Here is a 27,139-nt window from a genome sequence, read left to right as displayed (position 1 = left end):
TGACTAGATGATGGCGGAATAATCATAAAAACTGATTGGCGAAATTACTCCCATATTAAAAAGATAATTTGTGAGCACTTCCGCACACCCTTTTATCCGGAGGGCTTAAGTAGATTCCGGGGGATCGTGTTGCCCCCTCTCCGGTAAAATCAGATAAAAAGACTGACTAAGTGATTGATGGTGGACATACTGACATTACAATTTTATCCTATATGGCGGTACACGTATTCAGTGGAATAAACTGCTTGATATTTTTTTGTAATTTGTAGCTGTCCCGCCGCCATGGCAACAAGGCAGTTTTGGGGACATCGGTGTTCAAGTATACACGCTACGCGATAAACGTGTCTTGGCCGAGGAATGTTTTGTTCTTTTCTTTTAATGTTCTGCTTATAGCGCCAGTAAGCTCTCTAGAGGGACCTAGTGGATAGCTCCAGCTCGTTATAAAAGTGGCGGAGGAGAGTTTTACTTCGAGTGGTTAAGTGGCTGATTCACCTGATTGGCCCACGCATTCCCCCGGTGCTCCTCTTCACCGAATTCGCTGAAGTTCGGGTTGACTGATGCACTGGCAGTCCCTTAGCGATGATTAAAAATGTCAGCGTGTCAAGCTGGCGGTTTTCTTGCAAAATTACCTAGCCCAGCATCACATTCACATTCGCTTATTCGAACCGAGTCATCAACCAGTGGGAGAGCCTTATTGCAGAATTAGTTAAAGCGAAAATGATCATCTACAATTATCGCACCGACCGTTGCTGTGTTGCGTCATGAGTTAATTGAACAGTCCTTTGCACACATACACTGCCCCGCCGCTCGTTGACGCTCCTGATGAATTTGATGAACTCACTAAAACACTAGAGTAGGTAGCCTTGCATAATCCGACAGGCACAATGTTTTCTGTTCTTCCATTTTTTCGCCTCCACATACTCATCCTCATCCTTCTATTCCTGATACTCCTCTTTCTCCTCCTCCTCTTCCTCCTCCCCATTCTCATCCTCCTCCTCCTTCTTGATCCTCCTCCTCCTCCTCCTCGTCCTACCCACACTCACTCCTTTCCTGCAATCATTTACCCTCCATTCTTTCTGTCACTTCTTCCATTTCTTCCATCTTCTTATTTCTAACTTTTTTTTCCTTTCCTCTCTTCTCTTTTCTCATTCTTTTTTGATCAATTGCATTTTATGATTTCCCCAGATTTTCCTTTTGCCCTCCTTCTTTGAGAACCTCCTTTACTAGCTTCTTTCCCTTCCTCTCATCCATAATATCCTCTTATCCCTCCTCTTCTTCCTCCTCTTCCTCTTCCTCCTCCTCCTCCGCCACGCCTGCATCCAAGTTACTCCATATATTTTAAAGTTTCCCAATAAATAGTTTCTAAGGTCAAGAAGCAATTGAAGAAAGAGGGACGAGAGAGCAGCTTTGTCTTCCTGGTCTTGTCTGAGGCTTTGGGGAACGTTGTTATTATTATTATTATTATTATTATTATTATTATTATTATTATTATTATTATTACATCATTCTCATCAGCGTAAAAGTTTTATCTTCGTCAGAATATTCTTGTGGGTTCTTCTGTTTGTCTTTCTTCACTTCTTCTTTTTCTTTTTCTTCTTCTTCTTTTTCTTCTTCTTCTTTCTCTCCTCCTCCTCCTCCTCCTCTTCTTCTTTATATACTTCACCTTCTTTTCGTTATTTTTTTTTCTTCCCTTCTCCCCTTCTCTCCATTTGTCTTCCACTGCCTTCGTTCCGTCTTCCTCTCCCAATATCCTTTCTTTTCTTTTTCCTCTTTCTCTTCATCAATTTTCTCCTTGCTCTTACCTTGCTCCTCATGTCTTCTCGTTTATCCTACTTTACTTATTCTCTCTCTCTCTCTCTCTCTCTCTCTCTCTCTCTCTCTCTCTCTCTCTCTCTCTCTCTCTCTCTCTCTCTCTCTCTCTCTCTCTCTCTCTCTCTCTCTCTCTCTCTCTCTCTCTCTCTCTCTCTCTCTCTCTCTCTCTCTCTCTCTCTCTCTCTCTCTCTCTCTCTCTCAAAAAAAGTCTTCGCCAGCTGTTATTATCAAAGGTTAGCTTGGAATTGCATTAAAGGAGGAGCCGATGGTGGCCTATTTTTCACTCTTCTTCCGCTGTCTTGTTTATTATTTTGTGTGCGTGGAAATTCAAACTGGTTATCTATTCTTGTAAGTTGTGATTGTGGTCGGTATCCTCACACGCTTCCAGCCCCTCACGTCAACCACTTCCAAATGCCAAAAAGGAGATCAATCGGGTTCTCATGAGTGTTTTATTTAGGTTCATGGTACAGAAGAAGGGTTAAACTACCACCAGGGCCATTAAACAAACCCTGGAAATGCTCAAAGCTCTTACGAATACCGTGTCAAATATGTGTGCTGAGGCCCCGAAAGGTTAAAAATGTAAGCCTTTATTCACCATTATTAGTATTATCATTATTATTGTTTTTATCATCATCATTAACATCAGTATTAGTTTCATTCTTTGTTAATATTATTGATTTTGCTCTAACTGGTTTTAGTGGTATATTTGCAACGGAGATGAGCACCGAGGCAACGCGCAGCTGTACCGTGTGCCCCCGACCTAACCTTTCAGCTTTTGGCAATGGTGCATTCGGTAAAAACATACAGTCACCTTGATTTGTAAATTGTTTATTAATGAAAGACTCAGGTAATCAACAATAACTGTCGAGCAATTAGGTTTGTGACATTGATATATTAGCGTTGATAATGAGGTGGTAATTAGGGATGCATTTAACCCCAACACACGCGATTCATGTAATTGACAGTTATGAGTTGAAATTATCGGCCGCGTGAATGAAATTTTGATGAAGATGAGAGGAAGGTTTTTTGTTTGTTTTTCATCTCGTTTAATATCATATAACGTGCTGTCACTTAATTCTCGGTAAATAATGCAGATTGTCGGATACGGAGATTTGCATTGCGGCCTGACATCACCCCTCCTACTCCTGTATATCCTCCTAGCTACGATTCAAATTTTCTATCCAATCTCTCTATCCTATCAAAACTATTCTACCTGAACTCTTTATCCTCTACAAACTTTATCATATCCCAAATTCTATCCTATGTAAACTATCTTTTCTCAACCCTGTCTCTCTGTGCTATTCAAACTCTATCCGATATTACCTCTTATCTATCCTACCTTGACTTTTTATCTTTTCTAAACTTTATTTTATCGAAACTATTACCCTTAATCTTTTCAAAACTATGTCCTCTTTAGCCTCCATCATGTCCTTCTATCCTATTTAAACTCTTTCCTATCCATACTCTATTGTATCATATCTTTATCCTATCTATCTCAACTTAATTACGGCTTAAATATTCTCAAGAGGGGAAATCAACAAATGAAAACTGAATATGGCCATTCTTATCCGGCTTCTTTTTTTATAACAACAGAATATTCCTGGATGTTTTGTTTCTTTGTTTGTTTAGTGATTTGATTTATCTCCTGTATCGTAAGTTTACGAGGATGCATAAACTGATAGGAACAGAGAATTCACAGACGAATAAGAGAAGAGTAGATATCGCATAATTACAGGTGTCGAATACAATGGAAAGCAGTTCATAGGTAAACAAGCATTGCATTACACCCTGTTCACGCTAAGGCTACAAGTAACTCCCGCCCAAACCAACCCAGCAACGTACCATAAAGTTCACCCTTTCCCAACATCCACCAGTCACATGCAGCCTTTGATCGAGACTGGATGGGGCTTCCCTGGGGTTTGGGCAATGATGAACAGATTTAACGGGAATTTCATGTGCGCATTTTCGAAACTCACGTAAACAAATTTTTTGCTAGTTTTTTTCTCTCACGAGCAGGAAGGAATAAAGGCGAATGAATTTACCTCGTTCAATCTTCCTTCTAGCTGATTATACATATGCTTTGTTAGCTGTCCGTATTTCTTTTACAAACTCACAGTATTCAAAGAAGAAGAGCATTTCATTAAAAACTATCAATCGCAACAGTTTTTTTTTATTATATAATCAGTTACAACCAGGCTTGAAGTAATTGTAATTGAGTTTGAAAGCAATTAACCATAAAATTTGGAGTAATTGCAATTGTAATTGAGGTTTTTAGTTAAATATAAATTGTAATGGTGATTGTAACTGAGCTTATTAATTCAATAGTAATTGTAGTTGTTATTAAGCTTTCAGGTCTAGCTTTAATGTTTTAAACTTCACTGACCACAAAGTGTAAATCTAACACAGTAAATATTATTTTTCAATGTCAGAGCTAATCTCGATGACAACATTATAGTAATATTATGTGAAGCGAAGATTACTTGTTACTTGCCGTCACCTGAGTCTTTGGCTGATTTAAGTACCGCTGGACACGTTCTTCCTTTGTTGGACTGTAACTGAAAACATAACGCGGTAGTCTTTCGCTCTGCAAGTACTTATAATTAACTACAGTATAAACTGAGCTGTTTGCTCAAAAGTTTCTGAATTCTAACATATAATAATAATTTCATCATTATGAAATTTTAAGAATATTTTAAGAATGTAATTCGATACAAATTATCAGTAATTGTAATTGTAAGATGTAGTAGCGTAATTGTAATTTTGATTAACATTTGTGATTAATATGTTGAAATGATTGTAATTGTCATTTAAAATCTGGAAAAGTTGTTGTAATTGACTTTAAATTGTATAATTCCTCCAAGCCTCGTTATAGCAACGCAGTAAGATATAAGATAAAAAATAATTAAATAATGTCTCCAAGAAAATAATAAAGTAACTTCAAGAACATATTTTGGCTACAGTAAAACATTAAAATTCAGTGATAAAAGTTTGTAATTACGGCAACAATGGGGCAAATACGTCTTTTATGGCCCACCGCCGAGGCAATGCAGTTCACACCGCGCCACAACAGCCACGACCGCCGCCAAGTGTGAGCCTGGAAATGACTTTGGGCTGCCCTTCCTTCCGCCGCTTAAAGGATATTCTCTCTCTCTCTCTCTCTCTCTCTCTCTCTCTCTCTCTCTCTCTCTCTCTCTCTCTCTCTCTCTCTCTCTCTCTCTCTCTCTCTCTCTCTCTCTCTCTCTCTCTCTCTCTCTCTCTCTCTCTCTCTCTCTCTGTCTCTCTCTCTCTCTCTCTCTCTCTCTCTCTCTCTCTCTCTCTCTCTCTCTCTCTCTCTCTCTCTCTCTCTCTCTCTCTCTCTCTCTCTCTCTCTCTCTCTCTCTCTCTCTCTCTCTCTCTCTCTCTCTCTCTCTCTCTCTCTCTCTCTCTCTCTCTCTCTCTCTCTCTCTCTCTCTCTCTCTCTCTCTCTCTCTCTCTCTCTCTCTCTCTCTCTCTCTCGTTCATGCGATTCCCATGTTTTATTTCCTCTTCTTTTTCGTTTTCATTTTCACCATTCAAGTTATTTGTATCTTTTTTTTTTGGCTTAGAGAATTAATTACCTAGTTTTTTTTTATCGTTTCAACAACATGTTTCTTTTATTCTCCAGTGACTTGTTTATTTCGTACCATTATTTACTGTTGTCTAAAGCGATTGCGATTGTGTAGTTCTAAAAAGACATAATAAAGGAGAAGTAGGAAAGAGAGATAAGGAGCGATGGAAGGGGAGATTAGGAGAGAAGTCAGAGAGAGGAGAAAGAGGGAGAGAGATAGAGAGAGAAACATGAAGAAAAAGAGAGGAAAGGGAAATCAGACTAAAAGGGTGTAAGAGGAAAACGTAGAGGAAGAAAGAGTAGGGGAGTAGTGAAAAGAAAAGGAAGGGCAAAGTGAGCACAGGGGAAAAAGGAGGACGAAGAGAAGGAATGTGTGAAAACAAGGACAAAAGAAAAGATAAAAAAAATGGAGAAGAAAGGAAGAAGAGGAAGCACTAATTTTCAGAGGAAGGAAGGAGAGAGAGAGAGAGAGAGAGAGAGAGAGAGAGAGAGAGAGAGAGAGAGAAATTGGTTACAGATATTTTTTCTATTTTACGTTACTCTTAATTCTCTCTCTCTCTCTCTCTCTCTCTCTCTCTCTCTCTCTCTCTCTCTCTCTCTCTCTCTCTCTCTCTCTCTCTCTCTCTCTCTCTCTCTCTCTCTCTCTCTCTCTCTCTCTCTCTCTCTCTCTCTCTCTCTCTCTCTCTCTCTCTCTCTCTCTCTCTCTCTCTCTCTCTCTCTCTCTCTCTCTCCTTCAGAGAGAGAGAGAGAGAGAGAGAGTCCTCAGGCACAGGTAGTATAATTTTCCCACGGTTGCGATAAGAGCTTGAGCACTTTTTTTATACTCTTCACTCTTTTGTTTTAACTTTTTACTCTTTTTCACTATTTTTCTTTCTCAGTTTCTCCCGTCTGTGTGTCGCTCATTCCGGATTCTTCTATGTTCCTCTGAGAAGTGTTTTTCCTCTTATATGTTTATTCCTAACTGCTTCTCTTCGCTTTCACTTATTACTTCTTTCTTCTTCGTTTTTTTCGGGGGGTTTCTTTGTTAACCACTTGGTATATTTTTTTTTCTTTATTTGCTTTCAGTATATGATTCTGCATTTCTATTTCCCTTTTCCTTTGTGCTTGAATTTATTTCTTTATATCTTCTGTTTTTAATACATATCTTAAAGTTAATTTGTTTGCCTTTTTATTTTCTTTATTTCATTCTTGACTTGGAATGTTTATTGCGACTTTTGATCTTTTTCGCTCACTCCTTTCTCTCTTTCCTATCTTTTTTTCTGGAAGACAAGATGGGAGAAGAGAGAGAGAGAGAGAGAGAGAGAGAGAGAGGATGGACAGTGTATATCCATTGCGTGTGTAAAGTGGATGTGATTAGTATTATGGCCTGCTTTCGTAATATACATAATGATACAGCGAGCATTCTCTCTCTCTCTCTCTCTCTCTCTCTCTCACGCTGCTTTTAATTTTTTTTCTTTCTCTTCTCTTTCATGATTCGCGTCCTGACATTTTGCATACCAATCCTACTCTTCTTACTTTCATCTTATTTTCTTATGCCGCTTTGTCTTGTCATTTCCCATTAAATCGTGTGAAGTGAATTTGTTTCTTTTCCTGTATGTTCTATTTAAAATTTTATTTATATGCACGTGTCTGTAATTGGGTGTGAAAGGGAGCGGGGGGGGGGGGGGGAGGGCACGACCGTAGGTATGTCTGTTTCCGCTGTCTGTCTGCCTGTCTTCCTGTCCATTTTTCATTTGTTTGTTTGGTTGAGTGCGTGTGTGTTGTGGTTTTGAATGTTGATTGATCGAGAGAGGTAGTGTGTGTGTGTGTATGTGTGTGTGTGTGTGTGTGTGTGTGTGTGTGTGTGTGTAGCTTTGTGTTGGCTGTAGTTCATGTTTATCACTATACTACTATAAAAAAAATAGTTGTTTGTTTGTTTGTTTTCATTGGTAGCGTTAATCCTCTATGAGCACTAAAGGAAAACATGTCTCGCCGGTATTATGTAGCAATGACGTTTCTAGTGATTCTTCTTTTTGGTCCCGCTTTCCTCGTCCACTCCAGCACTATACTGGTTTGTTAGCAAGCATCAGAGCAGAAATGAGAACGAAGCGGAGGATATAGAAAAAAAATGAGTAGAGGGGATGAAAAAAGGAAAACTAAGATATGAGAGATGAGAAGGAACGAGAGGAATGAGAAGAGGGAAGGCAGGGCATAGCAATTGAGAGAAAAAATAAGCAGATAAAGAGGAAATGAGACGAGAAGGGAACGAAAAAAGGAAAACTAGAGGACGAAAGATGAGAAGGAATGGGAGGAATGGGGAGAGAAGGAGTGCAAGGCAATGAAGAGAAAAATATGAAGCGGATAAAGATGAAATGAAAGGACAAGGAAAGGAAATGAGGCCAAAACGGAGGATTTGAGAAAAATAGGTAATGGGGATGATAAAAGGAAAATAGGGCAAGAAAGATGATAAGAAACAGGAGGAATGAGAAGAGGAGAGGAGGGACGACGATTGAAAGAGAGAAAAAAAAGAAGCAGATAAAGAAGAAATGGAAGGAGGACATGGAATTGGTTGAGTGAGGAAATGATTTGATTCTCAATAGCCAGACCGTCCCAAAGTTTAAAGTGGGTATGAAATTTCTGGGACAAAATTATGTTTTATAAGTAAGTGTTTCATAAGTAAGTATTTCATAGTAGAGGTAGTAGTAGCAGCAACAGTAGTAGTAGTAGTAGTAGTAGTAGTAGTAGTAGTAGTAGTAGTAGTAGTAGTAGTAGTAGTAGTAGTAGTAGTAGTAGTGGTAGTAGTGGTAGTAGTAGTAGTAGTAGTAGTAGTAGTAGTAGTAGCAGTAATTTTAGTATAGTGAAAATAGATTGGCAAGATCATTTTTGAGTTGGCTCCCGTGGGTCCTTTCCTCCCCGTCACTCTGCCACACGGTCCCAACACCTATCTCTTCCTCTCATATGTTACCTAAAGCTACCATATGAAAGGAAATGATAGGTGTTGGGACTTTGTGGCAGAGCGGCGGGGAGGAAAGGATCCAAGGGAGCCCATGCACAAACTATCTCGCCAGTCTGGTTTCACGATGGTAATAGTTATATGAGAAGAAGAAGGAGTAGGAGGAGGAGGAGGAGGAGGAGGAGGAGGAGGAGGAATAGGAGGAGGAGTAATAATAGTAGTAGTAGTAGCAGCAGTAGGAGTAATACATAATCATCTTTTTGTTTTGTTGTTTTTTGCTCCCGCTACCTCCAACACTCAAAGAAAAGAAGGAAGTGCGAGGAGAAGGAGGAGGAGGGGGAGGACGAGGAGGAGGAGGAATAGGAGGAGGAGTAATAATAGTAGTAGTAGTAGCAGCAGTAGGAGTAATACATAGTCTTCTTTTTGTTTTGTTGTTTTTTGCTCCCGCTACCTCCAACACTCAAAGAAAAGAAGGAAGTGCGAGGAGGAGGAGGAGGAGGGGGAGGGGCAGGAGAAAGAATGCTCTGAAAAAAATGGAATCACCAATTTCATTTTTTCAGGCTCTTCTTTTCCTACCTGGGCCATAAACCCGCCACTCGAGGCCTTTGTGTCCTGTTGGGAATACAAAGGTGAAGGAACTTTTTGCACACTAAGGATATAAAGAGTGAAAGTTTTATCCTCCTCCTCCTCCTTATTCTTCCCCTCCCCCTCCTTCTCCTCCTCCTCCTACTCCTACTCCTCCTCCTCCTATCTTCATTGTCCTGCTATTTATCTCACCACTCCTTTGTCCCGTCAGCAGATTTATCAACAAAAGAGGTAGTGTCTGCAGTAGTAGTAATTGTAGTAGTAGTAGTAGTAGTAGTAGTAGTTATACCATCAGCATTCGCAGAGGTATTATAAAAAGTAAATATGAAAACTAACAAGAAGTAAACTAATAAAGAAACTCATTTGTGAGAAAAGAGAAAAAGTAAAGAAACAAAGGAAGGAAGGAAATAAGGAAAGAGAAGAGGAAGGAAGGAAGGAAGAAAAGAAGGAAGGCAGGAAAGAAGCCAGTAAGAAACCAATAAAGATGTGAAGGCAGGTGAACGGGAAAGAACCATTTGTGTAACCAGTAAATCGATTAGAGGTTGAGGATCCGGCTGGGCAGAAGCAGTAACAGCAACCGGCACACATATATGTTTGGATCGCTTTAGAGGAGAGGAACAAAAAGACGGATGGAACGCAGAGGCGGGGAGAGAGCGGGAAGGTGAGAGAGAGAGAGAGAGAGAGAGAGAGAGAGAGAGAGAGAGAGAGAGAGAGAGAGAGAGAGAGAGAGAGAGAGAGAGGAACAGAGGCGGTTAGAGGTAGTGACAGCCAGCACTTTGTAAGCCCTTTTGGTTTTAGTGGAAAGAAGAGAGAGAGAGAGAGAGAGAGAGAGAGAGAGAGAGAGAGAGGATGAACATTGTATATCCATCAGGTCTGTAAAGTGAGTGATGTGAATATTATTATTGTCTTGCTTTCGTAATATACTTAATGATACAGCAAGCGCGCTCTCTCTCTCTCTCTCTCTCTCTCTCTCTCTCTCTCTGTATCTATCTATCCATCCATCCATCTATCTGTCTATATCAATCTATTTTTCTTTCTCACAGCGACGAGGCTCCTGACCAACCCTTCGGAGGAGATTCTCAGCTTCTCCCAAAACCATTACTGTGTGGAGATACCTGAGTCCTCCCCGCTGGCCTCCACCGTCCTCCACGTCTCCGCTCTCCACCGCAATCTCAACCTCCAGCACCAAGGTACGACGCTCTTCTCTCCTGCTATCTTCGCCACCATAAAAAAAAAGGTCGGTTCTACCAGGTTGGCGGGCCTATAATACTGTAAGCCTTCAAGGGTGGACGCGCGTACTTGGCATCATTGCAATCTACGCAAAGTCAGTCGTTAATTAACTTATCTATTGTAAGATTTCTTGGTATATTTCTAGGCCTGGCTTAGTCATAATGTGTATTGATGCTACGTAGCCATAACATAAACATTTGCCTAAGGCAAGAACCTTCTCTTTTCTTTCATCGGTCGTCCAATCATTAATCCTGAAATATGTTTCCATTATTTGTAGGTAATAAACTAATAAATAACCATAAGGAAGAGCGATTATAAGAATAACTACATTTATATACAAATAGTGTTTATTTTAAGAGGTAACAGAGCGCGAGAGATAGTAGGCTATGGGCCGCTTTCACAGTCGTTTTGTTTGTTTTGATCGATACTAATGGCGGCGATCGCCGCTATAGTATTTCCTCGTAAAACTGGCCGATGGGGTAGCTGCGGCTGTGGGGTTACCTCCATGGGTTAGCCTACCCCCGCACCTTGCCACACATTCTCAACACCTCTCGTTTCCTCTGCAGCCGCCACTACCCCATAGGCCAGTTTCACGTGGAAAACTATAGCGTCGATCGCCGCCATTGGTAACGATCAAAACAAACAAAGCGATTGTGAAAGCGGCCCAATGTCACGGCAAATGAAATTCCCGGAGCTTAGATCTTGTAAACAACAGCCAATAAGCGGCGCAGACACCGTCACTCAAGCAATGACACCAACCCCGCGAGTCCACCCCTGAAGGGAAATCTCCGCCAGCTCTCGTGGAACAGACTATAGTGTTTTTCGTCTCCCGTGCAGCATCCACTCTCATCCTTATCTTTCCTCTCCACCACCACCACTAGCATCTCCGGCACCTCCAATATTGGCTCTCCTCTGCTTTCATCTCTAGCATATGTCTTTTCCTTCACTCTCACCGCCATTCCCATTTATCTATCACCACTAATTATTTTCTCCTCCTCCCTTTTTAGTCCTCAATGTCGTCTACGTTCTTCCTCACACTAATATTAGGCCTCCTCTACTTCCACCTCCAACATGATTCTTTTTCATCGCCTTTACCGCCATCCCCATTTATCTATCACCACTAATTATTTTCTCCTCCTCCCTTTTTAGTCCTCACTGTCCTCTTCGTTCCTCTTCACCACAGTCTCCACGAGCAACACCGAGGCTCTTTTCTTTCCTCCGTTTTCTCCGCTGCCTCCATTTCCATTTGTTTTGCCTTCATCTCTAGTCTCGTTCTCTTGCCTCTTTGTTTCCGCTGTTTTGCTTCTCTGCTCACCACATTCACCGTTTACATTAGTGTCCCGTCCACTTCTATTTTCCTAGACTGTTTCTGTTGTTTTCCCTGTTATTATGCTTTTTGCTCTCATGTCTTTTGCTCACTACAATCAAACATTAACAACAGAAAAGGTAGTATCCATTCACCGTCTCCATAAATACGTCTTCCAGTGCTATCATCTCGACTGCTCTTGTTGTTTTCCCTGTTATTTCGCTTTTTACTCTCATGTCTCTTTTTCACTACAGTCATAAACATCAACAGTAGGAAGGTTAGTATCCATTCACCGTCTCCATCAGTGTCTCCTTCATTGCTATCATCTCTTGTTCTCCGTGTTGTGTTCCGCTGTTCTCCATGTCTCACCTCACCACTGCTACAGCCATTAGATTCAGCACCAGTAAGGTTAATTTCGCACTCGCTGTCCGCATCACTATCTTCACCTCTTCTGTTATTTTCTCTACTGCGTACTGTTGTTTTTCCTTTTTTTTGTTTTTTTACGTCTTGGATCCTGATGGTCGGTCCAAGCTTCTTCCGTTCTGGCGCAGGCGAGTGTTTATAGTGGCGCCATCTTGCATTGGCTCTTGAACTCGCGTCCTCCTGAACGCGGGGCCGTCTCGCTATCTGTTCAGCCACCGCCACCCTCTTGGTCGTCACTGTTCTCTCACCATCTCCACCGCTACCTCCACCGACAGACAAGTTGGTTGGTTCATCTCCACCATCTCCATCAGTAACTTTACCACTGCTGTTATTTTCTTTTATCACGAGTTTCGTTTTCGTTAATTTGTTTTATGCCTCCTCTCTTTCTCCATCATTATCATTACCGCTATTTCCATCACCACCAATGTCAGTTCTCTCGCACATTTTCCTCTTCGCATTCACTCTCATCAACACTTCTACTCCCCCAACCGCCTCCATCACTGCCATTATCATCATCACCAGTCATCATCACTACCAATGTCAGTTCATCATCACCGCAATCACCATCACCACTAATATCTGTTCTCTTGCATGTGTCCCGTCTCGCCATCAATCTCACTAACACTTATTCCTTCCACCACCTCAATCATCATTATCATCATCACCGCTAGCACCATCACCACCAATGTCCGTTCTCTCAGTTGTCTTCCTCCTCGCCATCACTCTCTCCACCACTCTCATTGCTGCCGCCACCACCACTTGTTCCTAACGTTAAAACATTCGCCGCCTTCCATCCAATTCCCTCGCTCGCTGCCCCCACCAACGCTACTATCGCGGTTACCACTACCAGGGGCAATTTTCAGACGCACAAACACCTCTTCTTTTGCTACCGCCACCAACCCAACCACCTTCCTCGCCAACATTACAAGGAATACACACATATGCACGGCTACCACCACCACCACACCCACCTCTCCACCACCGCCACCACTACAACCACTGTCACCACCGCCCCCTCCACCAATAACAAGAATTTGGGGACACTTTCAGGAGGCCAAGTGACTCGTACGTTAACGCTTTGCTACCACTTAAACGCCTTGAAAATCCGGTCACATCCAAAAATATGAGAAAACTTGTATTTGCTTTCCCGGTTTTTGTTGTTTTTCTTTGCCTAAGACAGTAATAATATAATTTTCCGGCAGTAGTGTTTGTTGTGTTGTTGTTGTTGTTGTTGCTGCTGCTGCTGTTGTTTCTTGCTTTTACTTCTAGGTGTTCGTTTCTCTATATTGTTGTTGTTTTTTTCTCTATGGTGTCCTTGTTTATTATCCTTTGCTGTTTCTGTTGTCTCTTGTTGTTGTTCTTATTCTTGTTATTGTTGCTATTAGTATTGCCAATATTATTCTTTTTGTTATTGTTATTGAAATCTTCATCTGTTTTTCCTTTTTGCTTTTTATTTTTATTTTCATTACTCAGCTGCTTTTTTTCTGCTACTTCTTTTACTTCCTTATTATTATTATTATTATCTTTTTTCTTCTCTTTTTCTTTTTTTGTTATTTTGAATTATTAAGTGATGGAATACATTGGTCTAATAAGTATTGATTAGATCTATTAAATATGTAAGTCGAGAGTATACAGAGGAAGAGAAAATAAATGAAGTACAAAAAGGCTAATGAATTAAGATGAACATAAAATGCTACATTAATAATAGATTAAGAGTAATATTATTCACTATATTCCTAATTTCAACGTTAAAGAATTATTTACCAACACAAAGTGAGCTCTGTTCTGTATTCTGCACGTTTCTCTTATTTGCCACTTTAATTTCATATTCCTTATTCGATTTTCCCTTTTATTGATATTAAAAGTATCCAATGTTTTCATAATTCAATGTTTTGTTTTGTTTTTATTTCTATTAACACGCTCCCTCCCTCGTATATCGTCTTTATCGCCGCGATTCAGTTATTATTATTTCATTTCATTTTTCTTCGTATTTTCGAATTTCGCTTTTCTTGAACTGGAAACGTATCCACTATTTTATCAATTCAGTGTTATATTTTCGCACAGTCGTGTTGCGCAGCTCCCCGGCGTGTGTTGTTCGTTTCTCTTTCTCACGTCGATTTCATTATTTTTTGTGTGTTTCTTATACTCTATGCTGTTATAGTTCTTCAGCTGCAAAAATGTACAGTGTTTAAGTTCCGTAACATTTCTCCGTGGCATTGTTAGCGTCCTCGTGTATACTGTAATTTTCTCTCATCTTTCCTCGATTATTTTCAATTTCCTCATTTTTTCGAACTGCTGACTTTTTTTCTTTTTTTCTAACAATGAAAATATCCACTATTCCTTTTATATAGTTTCCTATGAGTATGTTAGTTCACCTGTGTATGTTTTATTATGCCGTTTCTTTTTGCTTCGTACATTTGACGTTTACCTTCCTTTAACAGTAAAAGTATCCTCCGTTTCCTAATTCTGTTGTTACGTTTTTCTATTACTGTTTTTGCTCAGTCGCATGTTCTGGATTTTTTTGGCGCTGTTCACCCCATTTTCCTTCCTATACTTTATCCTTCTTCGTATACCGCAGACTTTATTACTTCTCTAATAATAAATGTGTACGCTGTTCTATTCTCTTGCTACGTTTTTTTTCATAATTTTGTTAACTTCCTCTTTGTTTGTTATGTTTCTATTGTACGTCCTCTCGACTTCATTTTTTTATATATTATTTTTACTAATAACCAGAGTTTATATTTCTCAAACAATAGATATGTGCACAGCTTTACTAATCCCGTTGTCATATGTTGTTGTTTTTTCATTACTGTGTAAACTTTGTCGTCTGTTTCATGTTTCACTTAGATTTGATTTTCATTTTCATTTTCTCATTGATTTTACCTCAAACTATTTTAATTTCCTCTTCGTTTCCACCTTGAATTCATTTTCACTCTACATCAAAACTATTCCTCATATACTCCTGAACCAGACACAGTATTATCTCTTACTTAGTTAAGCCTTCCGACGTTTCTCTACTTCTGTGAGCGGCGAAACGCAAAAGTTATCGCCAATGTAAACAAACATTTTTAAAACTAAGATAGCGCACCATTTTCTTTAATGCGTCATAAAACCGACCAATGGAGTGGGCGAGGAAATGGAATTATCCTCTCCACCATCACCCCTGCCCCCCCCCACACCATCACCACACACACACACACACACACACACACACACACACACACACACACACACACACACACACACACACACACACACACACACACACACAAACACCGCTCCGATAGCTCAGTGGGTTCTAGGAGAGAGTTCCTGATTGCCCTCACGGGGTGGACAAACAAGGCCCAAAACTCGCCGCGGTCAGTTTCCTCCTTGTGTCTGTTGCGCGCAGAGGAAGGAGAGTAGAGAGCGAGGGGGTGATTCCCTTATCGGCCTAGGTATTACCCAGGGCTGGGCTAATGAGATGCTCAGCTCCCCAGGGAGCTGTTTTCTCACGAGACACACACACACACACACACACGCACACACACACACACACACACACACACACACACACACACACACACACACACACACACACACACACACACACACACACACACACACACACACACACACACACACACACACACACACACGCACACACTATTACATTATTATCTCTAACTTTTATTCGCATAAAATAACATTTTCCATCTTGTTCCCGAGCTAATTAACTCATAATGCACTAATTTTCCTTCTGATATAACCTTACAAACCCAACAGAATACACTGCAAACAAATCATGAGATCATACTGTTATTTTACTAAAATGCATGTAGTAATAAGAAATAATAAATAATTATGCTTTAACAGTCATCAACTATATGACGACTATGCAGCAACCTAACCTTAAGATTCTCCCGTAGTCTTACCAATAAATAACATGGAACAAGGCTACCCTTAAACCGTGGAAAATACAAACATTTATTATCGAATTTCATCTTATATTTCTTGGCGGTAAGTGGAGGCAGACCACCGGCTAAACGAGAAAGGGTTTTCGAAAAGTGTCCCCACACAGCGTGCAGCCCCAACAAAGAAAACGGAAACTGTCCTAAATTATGGAACAGTTGCCGTTTCCGTCCTCCTTTCTTTACTCAAAAACAGGTATTAACAGTAATGAAAAAACAAGTACTTTCGAAATTTTCCATGAACTCGCAGAAGGAAATCTCGAACACGGTGTCATTACAGTAGAAGGAGAAGGAAAAATGGGATAAGGAAGAAGTGCTTAGGAAAAAGGGGCAGCAAATATTTGGCCAACAGAGGGAAATGAGGGAGCTAGAAGGAAAGGGAGAGGAAAAGCAGAGAAGTATGGGAAGGATGAGAAAGAGCAGAAAAAAGAGAAAAGAAAAGAGATATGTTGCAAAAGACAGCGGTAGACGTGAATATAAAAATAACCACAAGCAGCAGAAAGGAGTAAAACGAAAGAGGAAGAAAAAAAATTAAGAAAAGGATGGAAAAGAATAGTGAAAGCAAGATGCGAAAAAGGGAATGAGCAGAAGGATGGGAAAGAGCAGAAAAAAAAGAAGAGATCCGTAATAAAAGAAAGTGGTAGAAATGAATATGAAAAAAAGATCACAAGCAGCAGAAAACATGAAGGAGGAAGATAAAAAGAAATAAGAAAAGGAGTAAGAAGAGTGGTAAAAGGAAAATATGACAAGGAACACTGAAGAAGGAGAAAGGGAAGTAAAGCGACAAGATTAAAAAAAAAAAAAAAACGGCGAGGGAAGAGAAAAAAAATGGGATGAGGTCGAAGCAAATGTTAAATAAAGAGAAGCATAAGGAGAGCAACAGCGGTAAAATAAAAGTTAGGAAATAAAAGAGACCACGTAGGTGTGAAGATGACCTGAAGAATTAATCGTTAGGACTAAACGTTCTCACACTTTTTGGACCGAGATTGAGTGAGTGACCAAGTTTTAATAGCCACCCAGAATGTATTATGTGGTGTGTGTGTGTGTGTGTGTGTGTGTGTGTGTGTGTGTGTGTGTGTGTGCTTAGGACGTACCATCGTGTAAAGAAACTAGGCCAGGGGGAGAAGGGTCAAGAGAGAGAGAGAGAGAGAGAGAGAGAGAGATGGGGGCCTTGGGAAATGAATGCCATGGAAAAGAGGCGAAAAATTATACAGAAAAAGAGGGTAAGTGGATGAAAGTTAAGGGTGGGTAGAAAAAAAGGACTTGAGAAGAAAGATACATCGAGTCAAGGGAAAAACATGGGGAAAAAAAGGTTGCGAATGAAAGAGAAAAGAACAAAGACATAGAAAAGAAGAAAAAAAAGAAACGAAAGAGCGAAAGAAAGAAAGAAGAAAGGAGAGAACGAAAAGAAGAAAGGAGTAACGAAAGAAATAAAGAAAGGAAAAGACAAGAAGGAAGAAGAGAGTGTTTCAGGGAGGAAGACTATTGTACGAGGAAGGAAGAGAAAGAGAACAGAAAGAGTAAGGAAGAGAAAAGGAGAGAGAACACAGCGAGGAAGGTAAAAACAGAATCGATAGAATTAGTGCAAGACTGATTTAGTTTTGATTTTTGGTACCCAGAAATCATTTAGAAGGGGGGAGAGAGAGAGAGAGAGAGAGAGAGAGAGAGAGAGATGAAGAAGGAAGAGACAGAGTAAGAGAGACAAAAAAGTTGATGTAAAGGGATGGATGAAATGATGAAAGAGAGAGAGAGAGAGAGAGAGAGAGAGAGAGAGAGAGAGAGCTACAGTGTGGAGGGCAAGAGGAGGAGGAGGAAGTGAGGGGGGAGGATTCGGAATGGAAACAAACAGACAGACATACAAGACACATATATACGTGAGAACAAACAGACAACATCAAACAAAGGCAAATTGAGTAAGTGTGTGTGAAGGGGTGAGAGAGAGAGAGAGAGAGAGAGAGAGAGAGAGAGAGAGAGAGAGAGAGAGAGAGAGAGAGAGAGAGAGAGACAGAGAGACAGACAGACAGACAGACAGACAGAGAGAGAGAGAGAGAGAGAGAGACAGACAGACAGAGAGAGAGAGAGAGAGAGAGAGAGAGAGAGAGAGAGAGAGTAAGACAAAGCAATACGAAAGGGTTTATATGCATCAAACCAATGAATTAGAAAGAGAAAGGAGGGAGGAAGATGCAGGTAGACAGGTGAAACGCTGATTAAATAAACCGATAAACAGACAGATAGATTTATACGCTTGTGCACGTCCCCACATACATACCCATCCATCCACCCATACATACAGACATAGACATTTAAATATATCATTACATACATATCCAGACACGTAAAACGACAGGAAAAGCAGAAAACAAATCCCTGCCGAGTTTAAACCGACTAATTGATTGCAGGGAGCGGCTGTAATTAAGAGTGGGAGAGGGAAATGCTGATAGTGAAGAGTATATGCAGCGATAAATAGTAAAATGCATTAATAAAGAAGTTTGCATGAGCGTTATTGAGTAAGAGAAAACACATTTGGAGGCAGGAAAGTTATGACACACACACACACACACACACACACACACACACACACACACACACACACACACACACACACACACACACAAACACGCACGCACGCACGCACACGAGACTTAATTAACAAAACACTGCATATAATATCTCAAGGGAAATAACTTGATGAATATTAAGGATAGAGACGAAAATGTTAATAACCAGGATACCGACATAAAACAAGCATCCCTTCATCTATATTCCTTGCCTCATGGTTAGGGTTTTCATTTCCTATTCCATCGTATTCGAAAAAAAATATATCAGATAAAGTAGGATATAAAAATCGAAGTAGCGACGCCTTGACCGCATACCCCAATCCGTCAGTTACTCAATCATGGCAATTCGACTCTTTTCAGGTTGATGTGGGTTTTCTTTCGTTTTTACTTTCCTAATCGTATCATATTTATCATTGTATCGTCATTTTACATTGTATCCATGGCAAGTTTTTTTTCCGTCGGATATTTTTCATATTTTCCTATTCATAATTTTCCATTGGACTCTCATTCCGTCAGGCAAAAATCTTTATAATCACGAAATTATTTCTTCATTTTATTTTTTTTCACAGTCGTATTCAAGTGCTAAGCAGCAGCAAAATAATGTTTTAATTCTATTTCTCTGCTTCTGCCATGTTCTCTCAGTTGCATTTTCTTTTACACTTTCATTCTGTCTTGGAGGAAGCATTATGGTTACAAATTATCTCTTCACATTTCATGTAGTTTTACAGTCGTAATCTGATGCTAAGCAGCAGAATTTTAACATTATCATTTTTTTCTTTTGCTTCCTCGCGCATGTTATTTGCATTTGTCGTTAGGACAGAGGAAGAATTATTGCTTTGTTTTCTCGTTCACTTTCTTCACATTTTTTCTCTATTGAAGGGAGAAGTAAGTGCTTATTTTTTATTTGTGTATGTATGTGTCGAATAATGCTGTTGTCGTATTATTTTATTTTCAATTCACTTTTATACCATACTCTCAGTCGTTTGTTTAATATTAATCAACTTAAATGCTTTTAACGTGAACTAGAAACGCAGTATTGTCATTGTCTTTATCGTCGTCCCTACAATAACAGCCTCGTCAGTCTTCCGCCTCCCATGTGCAAATTTAGTCGTGATTCTCGTGTATAAACTTCATTCGGTTCTTTTATTATTAATTTCACTTATACTTTTCACTTCACGGCGAGTTTTCACGTTTCCCTTTTCGAGTATTTCTCCATGTGAAGGATTTACTAATGATAATATTCTTCCTCGACTTTGTAAATGTTTATTTTTTTCATTCGTATGACAAAAGCGCAAATGTTTAAATGTTGAGATTCACAGCGCAAACAAGGAACATCCGGGAAGGCATTTATAAAAAGAATGGAATTAGTAATATTTTTCCGTGTTCTATTTATTTATATAGCAATTATATAAGAAAACAAATTTGGAAAACTTGTATTTTTATATTTAATCTTTTAGGTGCAGAAAAGTTGTATCCTTTTCTAATTTGTTTTTCTTCACAAGCTTGCAAACTAGATAATATTTGATTATACGATTTTCTTTGTTTTACATTTTGTTTATTTACAATGGCTTATTAGAATAAGAATAAACTTATTTATATTTTCTTCCTTTTTATCTCTTCTTGTCATTTTCACAGTGATATATTAGTATAGAAATAAACTAATTATTGTTTTCTTCCGTCTTTTTTTTCATCTTTGCGACGATATCAATAAGAAAAAGGGGGCATATTATTCTTTTCTTTTACTTTTTTCTCATTTTTACGCTAACATTTTAGTAACGAAAGAAACTGATTATAATTTTCTTTCTATTATTTTCTTTATTCATACAATGATGTATTGACAAAAAAAAAGTTGCCCTTCATTTTCTTCCTTTTTTACCTTTTTCTCACTTTTATACGATGATATTTTAGTAGAGAAAGAAACTGAATTCAAGACATATTTCAAGACATATTTCTCTCAATACTTTTACGCACAGGAAAGTAATTTGATGCCAAGCCGATCGCTCAACCCAACGCTGTGACACGGAGACCGGAGGGAGTAAAGTGCAATCTTGATGTGACAGAGACAAGTTTTCTTCGTTCCATTCCTAGTGACACGCCGAGCGATATATGTCCCTGAGAGAACTGAATGCATCTTTCCTTTCTCCCTCTCTCTCCTCTCTTTCTTCTTTCCGCCTTTTTCCACCTTTCTCTACTCGCTTCTTTACGCTCCTCCTCCTCCTCCTCCTTGTCCTCATTCTACTGCTTTTGGTTTCTTATTGTACCTCAGTTTTCCGGTTCAGCGTCTCTCTTCCCTTTATTCATTCTCATGCTCTTATTCTTTTCCTCCTCCTCCTCCTCCTCCTCCTCCTCCTCCTCCTCCTCACGTCGCATTATCTTTTCACTGTCTCGTCTCCGGAGGGTTGGAATGCATCATTTTGTCTGAAAGAGAAACCCTCGCGTGTCCCTTTTATCCTCTCCTCTCTCCTTTCCTCATGCATTCCTCCTCACCTTATGCTCGCTTTGTCTCTCCTTTACGAACACAATCTTCCATCCTAAAACATACTTGGCCCCATTTCTCTGTGTCTCTGTCTCTGTCTGTCCTTCTCTTTCTCTCTTATGTATCTCTATCTGTCTATCTATCTATTTATCTATCTATCGTGCATGCTTAACTATTTTCCTCCTTTTTCCCTTCACGTTACCCTCCCTCCTCTCCTACTCCTCTTGTTTACCTACATTATCCCTTCCGTAAACACACACACACACACACACACACACACACACACACACACACACACACACACACACACACACACACACACACACACACACACACACACACACACACACACACACACACACACACACATCGTCCCCCTCCCTCTTGCTTGCTTTTCATCGCCCTCGCTTGAGCGCAGCCTCCCATTTATCCTGCAAGCGTTAATCTCTACCATGACCTGCCCTCCTTCCTTAAAACGTAGGTGTAGTATAGGGGTGATGAGGGCAACACTTTTATGCTCGTTACTTGTTTGTGTTTTCTAATAATACTAATACTCAACTAACCCTCTTACTTTTAACTAACTCTTTCTAGTGCTTCATGTTTAGTGTATGGTTATGACTGAAAACCCAACTGTTATCATATATTTTAAACCTGTATATAACATTCACATGCCTCACCCAATATCATCTTATCATCACATGCAAAACCAACCTCTGCTAAAAAAAACGCCAAGAAAATATACTTACGCTACCACCAGTACACCTGTCCCACTTGCCGAGACAACTAATCAATGAATCAAAATATTAATGTCCTGACCAAAACCAACTCAGTCACTTTACTTCTTTCCTAACATACCTTACCAGCAGTGACTCCCAACATAACCACTGTACACTTTTATTTCACTCCTGCGTCCACCCACCCACACCACAAACATAACCCTTACAAACAATGAATATTCTCCACGACGTTTTTGCTTAAGTTTCTTCCCCGATGCCCCACTTCTTACTTCTCATCACCACTACCATTACCGCTACCTCTATACCTTTAATAAACATCACACTTCTCCCTCTAACCGTTACTAACATCCTTTTTTCGATATCACACTTACGTTTCTTCCTTTTAGACTTCGAATCACCACTACCATTACCGCTACCTCTATACCTTTAATAAACATCACACTTCTCCCTCTAACCGTTACTAACATCCTTTTTTCGATATCACACTTACGTTTCTTCCTTTTAGACTTCGAATCACCATCACCACTCCCACCATTACTTATCTCCCTACACCTCACTTCCTCACACTCACACACATTTACCTTTACCAACACCAACACCACCATGTATCAAGACGCCTCTCCACCCGAAATTGACCTCTCTTTTGGCTACTCTTTACTTTTTACTTTTGTGAGAGCGGCGAGTAGCGGGCTTTTTTTGTACTCTTTTTGTTGCCCTTGAGCCGCGTCCTTCGATGTAAAAAAAAATGACCCTCACACCTCACCTACCCTTAATATAACGCCCCTTCACTACCACTAACACTACTCCAGCACCACCACCACTACAACCAACACTACCATGACCCCTTCACCCGCCTTTCCTGCCCTCCCCCCCACCACCATCACCAATACTACAACCACCACGACCCTTTCACCTGATTCTAACGCCCTTCCAGCAGCACCACCACCACACAACTAACCCCCCCAATGTCCCACACCTGCAGTTCGATACTCCATTCCCGAGGGCAACCGAGACGGGCTGTTCACCATCCACCGCCACACGGGTCTCGTCTCGCTGGCGGCCCCGCTCGACTACGAGACAAAGAGGACGGTGAGTGTTGGGTTTCCAGTCTGTTCGGTGCGGGTTTTGATTTCCTGCCGCCTACTCTTTCTGCATCTCCTTCTGTCACTACAACACCTCCTCCTCCTCCTCCTCCTCCTCCTCCTCCTCCTTCTCCTCCTTTTCTTGTGTCTTAATCCACCTTTTAGTTGCTCAAAGGAACACAAAGGAAGAACAAACAACAGCAGACCTGCTGGTCCTTACGAGGTTGTTTGTGACAAGCTACACTAACTATCTAATCAAAGGTGGAAGATGAAGGACAGCAAAGGCGAAGGCTCCTCCCCACCCCCCCATCCCTCCAGCCAAAGCTGGCAGGAAAGGAAAAAGAACCATGCAGCATGGAAAAACTGCATGGAATTTATGTAGGAAAGAGGAAAGAACTACCATTACTGCTACCACTAACCGGACAAGGACACCAGTATTCGAAAGAACTTAACGTTATTACGACAATGAGTAATATCTAAGTTGCTGGTTGGATTCAAAACACTTGTCTAATCTATTCTTGAAGGCCGTAACTGTTGTACTATCAACGACATCACAAGGTAGAGAGTTCCAAACATTAACAACTCGATTGAAGAAGAAGTGTTTAGCTTCGTGCGACGAGAATCTTTTACCACTTATCTTCAAATTGTGATTTCTTCTTGTTCTATTTGATCGATCAATTGTAAAGTAATCTTCCGCATTAATATCACTGAATCCTTTGAACATTTTAAACACTTCTATTAGATCGCCTCTCATTCTTCGTTTTGATAGGCTGAATAAATTTACTTCTTTAAGCCTTTGTTCATATGACAAATTTCTCAACCTAGGAATCATCTTTGTTACTCTTCGTTGGACCCGTTCCAACTTTTCTATGTCTTTTCTGTAGTAGGGAGACCAAAACTGTACACAGTACTCTAGACGGGTCGAACCAACGAATTATACAGTTTTAATATTACTTTTTCCGATTTATTATTAAAGACTCGTCCGATGAAGCCAACCAATTTGTTTGCAGTTTTAACTACCTCTGAACAATGCTGACCGGGCTTTAAATCGCTTGATATAGTGATTCCAAGATCCTTTTCTTTACTTACTGCAGAAAGTTGTTGGCCATTCATTACGTACCGAACGCGATTGTTATTTTTCCGATGTGCAACACTTTACATTTCTCAACGTTAAATTTCATTTGCCATTGATTGGCCCAACGTGCAAGTCGATCTATATCTGATTGTAAAGCTTCTTCGTCGAGTATCGCAGTTACTTTACTAGCAATTTTTGTGTCATCAGCAAATTTTGATACTTTGCAAGTGAGCCCATCATCGATATCATTAACATAAATTAAGAAGAGCATGGGGCCAATCACTGATCCTTGAGGTACGCCGCTTTTGACATCGAGCCAGTTAGATGTAACACCGTTTAGAACTACTCTCTGTTTCCGCTCAGAGAGCCAGTCCGCAAGCCAATTGTGAATGTTACCCGAGATACCGTGCGCCAGTAGTTTGCTGAGCAATCGTTGGTGGGGGACCTTATCAAATGCCTTTTGAAAATCCAGATATATGATATCTACTGATCTGCTTTCATCGAACACCTCAAAAATATAGTGAAAAAAATCAAGTAAGTTCTCGTTTCTTTTTGCCACATTCTCACTCTTCTCTTTTCTTTGTACTCTTATTCGTCCTTCCCTTCCTTCTTCATTCTCCTCTAAGACGTCTGTTTCATGCCATGCTTTGTTTCTGTTCGTATTATAATTATTATTGCGACTGTTCCTCCAACCTCCCTCTCCTCCTCCTCCTCTGACTAATCCTACTGCTCTTAATCTCCCTTCTCCCACTAATATTGTCGCATTTCGTCATCCTACTAATCCTATAGTACCCTACTATTGATCCTTCTTCCCGTGAATATCTCTACTACTACTACTACTACTACCACTACTACCACTACTACTACCACTACTACCACCACTGCTATAACTACTACTACTACTACTACTACTACTACTACTACTACTACTACTACTACTTCTACTGCTACCACTGCTACCACTACTACTACTTCTACTGCTACCACTACTACTACTACTACTACTACTGCTACCATTTCTACTACTCCCACTACTACTACTACTACTACTACTGCTACTACTACTACTACTACTACTACTACTACTTCTATTACTACTACTACTACTACTGCTGCTGCTGTTACTGCTGCAATCAGTACGACTACTGCTACAACTAAATACACACACAAGAACATAAGGAGTCTGCAAGGCACCAGTTCACAGCACACAGTTCCTGTTGATTAACCCATCACGCTATTTCCAGCACATCCATGAATGCATAACAGGCTCCTGCTCAGAGTTACCAACTCACCAAAGTTTATTTCCATCTCTAGGGTGTTCCAACAACCCAAACAGCTGATTCCTATCTCTGCAATGTTGCCAATCACTCTCTCTTAAGTATTAGTATCTTTTTACGGTTTGACAGTGACTTTTTAGGGTGTTAGTATCTCTTCAGCAATTTGAAGTTGCTTTGGGTATTAGTAACACTCCTTGTGTTACCGACTCTGTTGGGAGTGTTAGTTTGCCAGAAAATCGATATAGTGTTCTTGGGTTCTCTGACCGCATAAACAGGTGAAGTTTGTAATTAATGAAAATTTAGCGGAAGTGATAATGTTATTATGAAGGTCTCAGAGTTTCTTGCATGAATAGCAGGAGCCTGAGCCTTAGAGATAAGGGGTTTAATTAGCGCGGAAAAAAATATAATAGTGATCAAAGTCATAGATGAACTTAGACGGCAAATATTATGCTACAGACTTTGAATGATATGGCCACCATTTCATTTGATAATACAAACAAATATGGCAGGCGAGAGGATGGTGTACCTCATGTCGTTAGATACTATTATCTGTTATATAAGTAAGTCATTTGAAAAAGACGAGAATGTCGAATTGATCGTGATACAGATCGTGAAGCAAAGGAAGAAAGTATAGGTGTGACGCCGCCCTGCCGAGGCTAAAGAAATTGCCACTTCCACCCTGCTCAAGAAATGAACAGTGCCTCCAGACCTGGCACTGAATGTATCGTGGGTGGCTCCAATTACAGAAATGTTGATTTTGATCGCCTTGTGGGTTTCCATGAGCCAGATACTTTTATAAAAATGATCCAAGTTCATTTTCACGAACAACTAATCAGTAAACACACTAGAGAATAGTATTTTAGAATGTGTTATGCAATGATCATAATATATTTGGCAATGCTGCAATAGCTTGTGCATTTTAGCAAAATCTGACATAAAAGAAATTAGAAGTGATTTGGAATGTAAGACAATAAATATACCTAATGAGGCGAGGGTACCTAATTTCAGAACTTGTCACCATGAATTGTTGAGTAATCATCTGGTAGGAACTAATTGGCAGAGACTCGGGGAGAGGTCAGGTGAAGGCGGATCCAGAGGGGCGGCGAATTTTAATGAGGAGCTTAACAGCACGGAAAAGGAAATTAACTCGGGTGTGTCAGGTCTTCCCTCGACGCCGGGAATGAGGGCGGAGGGATGCGTTCAAAGGAAGATGAATGACCCTTGCGTTCAGTTTATCAGGGATCATTACAACCCAAACGCAAGACATTTCAACAGGTTAGTGAAATTATTATCATTAACATTTGTTTTTCTTGTTGTTGTTGCTGCTGCTGTTGTATCATTATTATTATCATTATTATTTTCGTATTAAAATACTCATTGTACTCTGTACTCTTTTGACGAAATGGTAGCTGATGATCCATTGGGCATAGGTGTAACATGTGCAATACACCAGCAAGAAAGAAAGCTTTCTTTTCTAATTGAAATGTGAAAAATAATTGCTAATTTAAGGGACAGAATTTTGGTAACTTTTTTTTTATATGAAAAGTTGAAAAGATCTTGAAGATCCGTGCCACCTTAGGAGTCGAGGTCAAGCAACAACTTGTGGAGCTCCGACGAGGTTCTAATTAACTCGAGATATCAAGTAAATCTTATGTGACAAGATATTCGGTGCGGATAAATTCAATTGAACTGCAATATTTGAGAAACTGATCAGAGGAACCCATCGGGGGGATGAACACCAACATCAACAAGTTCAGAAATATCAGTGAATAATAAGTTTTCGCAATTGCCCTAATCACGGGTAGGAGCACTAATAAGTTGTTCACAGCCATGTATGCGTGAAGCCATGGGCAGCAAGGCCTTGACGATCTCTGGGTGGCACAGTGCAGCCAATCAATGTAGTGGGCATTGAAATCACGTGATAAAACAGGTTTTCGTAGATGGATGACAAGTACCATCTAATATCATATTGGGTTAACACTGGGGACCGATATTAAGATGAAAAGAGAGAAAGCAAATTTTGAAGATGGTACTTTCAACTACCGCTTGATGGAAAAATTAATATGAGCAAAAAGATATTGAGATTTGAGTCACGGCAGGCGAAAGAAAA

General features: G+C 40.1%; 1 protein-coding gene across 1 annotated transcript in view; it reads left to right on the top strand.

Moving 5' to 3' along the window:
* Positions 1 to 27,139, top strand: part of LOC126998314 (putative neural-cadherin 2) — a 154,397-nt gene that overhangs the window by 9,240 nt on the left and 118,018 nt on the right. Inside the window, exons 2-3 of the mRNA XM_050859800.1 lie at positions 9,959 to 10,105; positions 22,578 to 22,684. Of these exons, the coding sequence (XP_050715757.1) occupies positions 9,959 to 10,105; positions 22,578 to 22,684 (254 nt within the window). The remainder of the gene's footprint in view (positions 1 to 9,958; positions 10,106 to 22,577; positions 22,685 to 27,139) is intronic.

This window comes from Eriocheir sinensis, chromosome 14 (assembly GCF_024679095.1).
Source record: "Eriocheir sinensis breed Jianghai 21 chromosome 14, ASM2467909v1, whole genome shotgun sequence".
Lineage (NCBI taxonomy): Eukaryota > Metazoa > Arthropoda > Malacostraca > Decapoda > Varunidae > Eriocheir > Eriocheir sinensis.
Note: the sequence above shows the minus strand (reverse complement) of the source record. Positions and strands in the feature narration are given on the sequence as shown.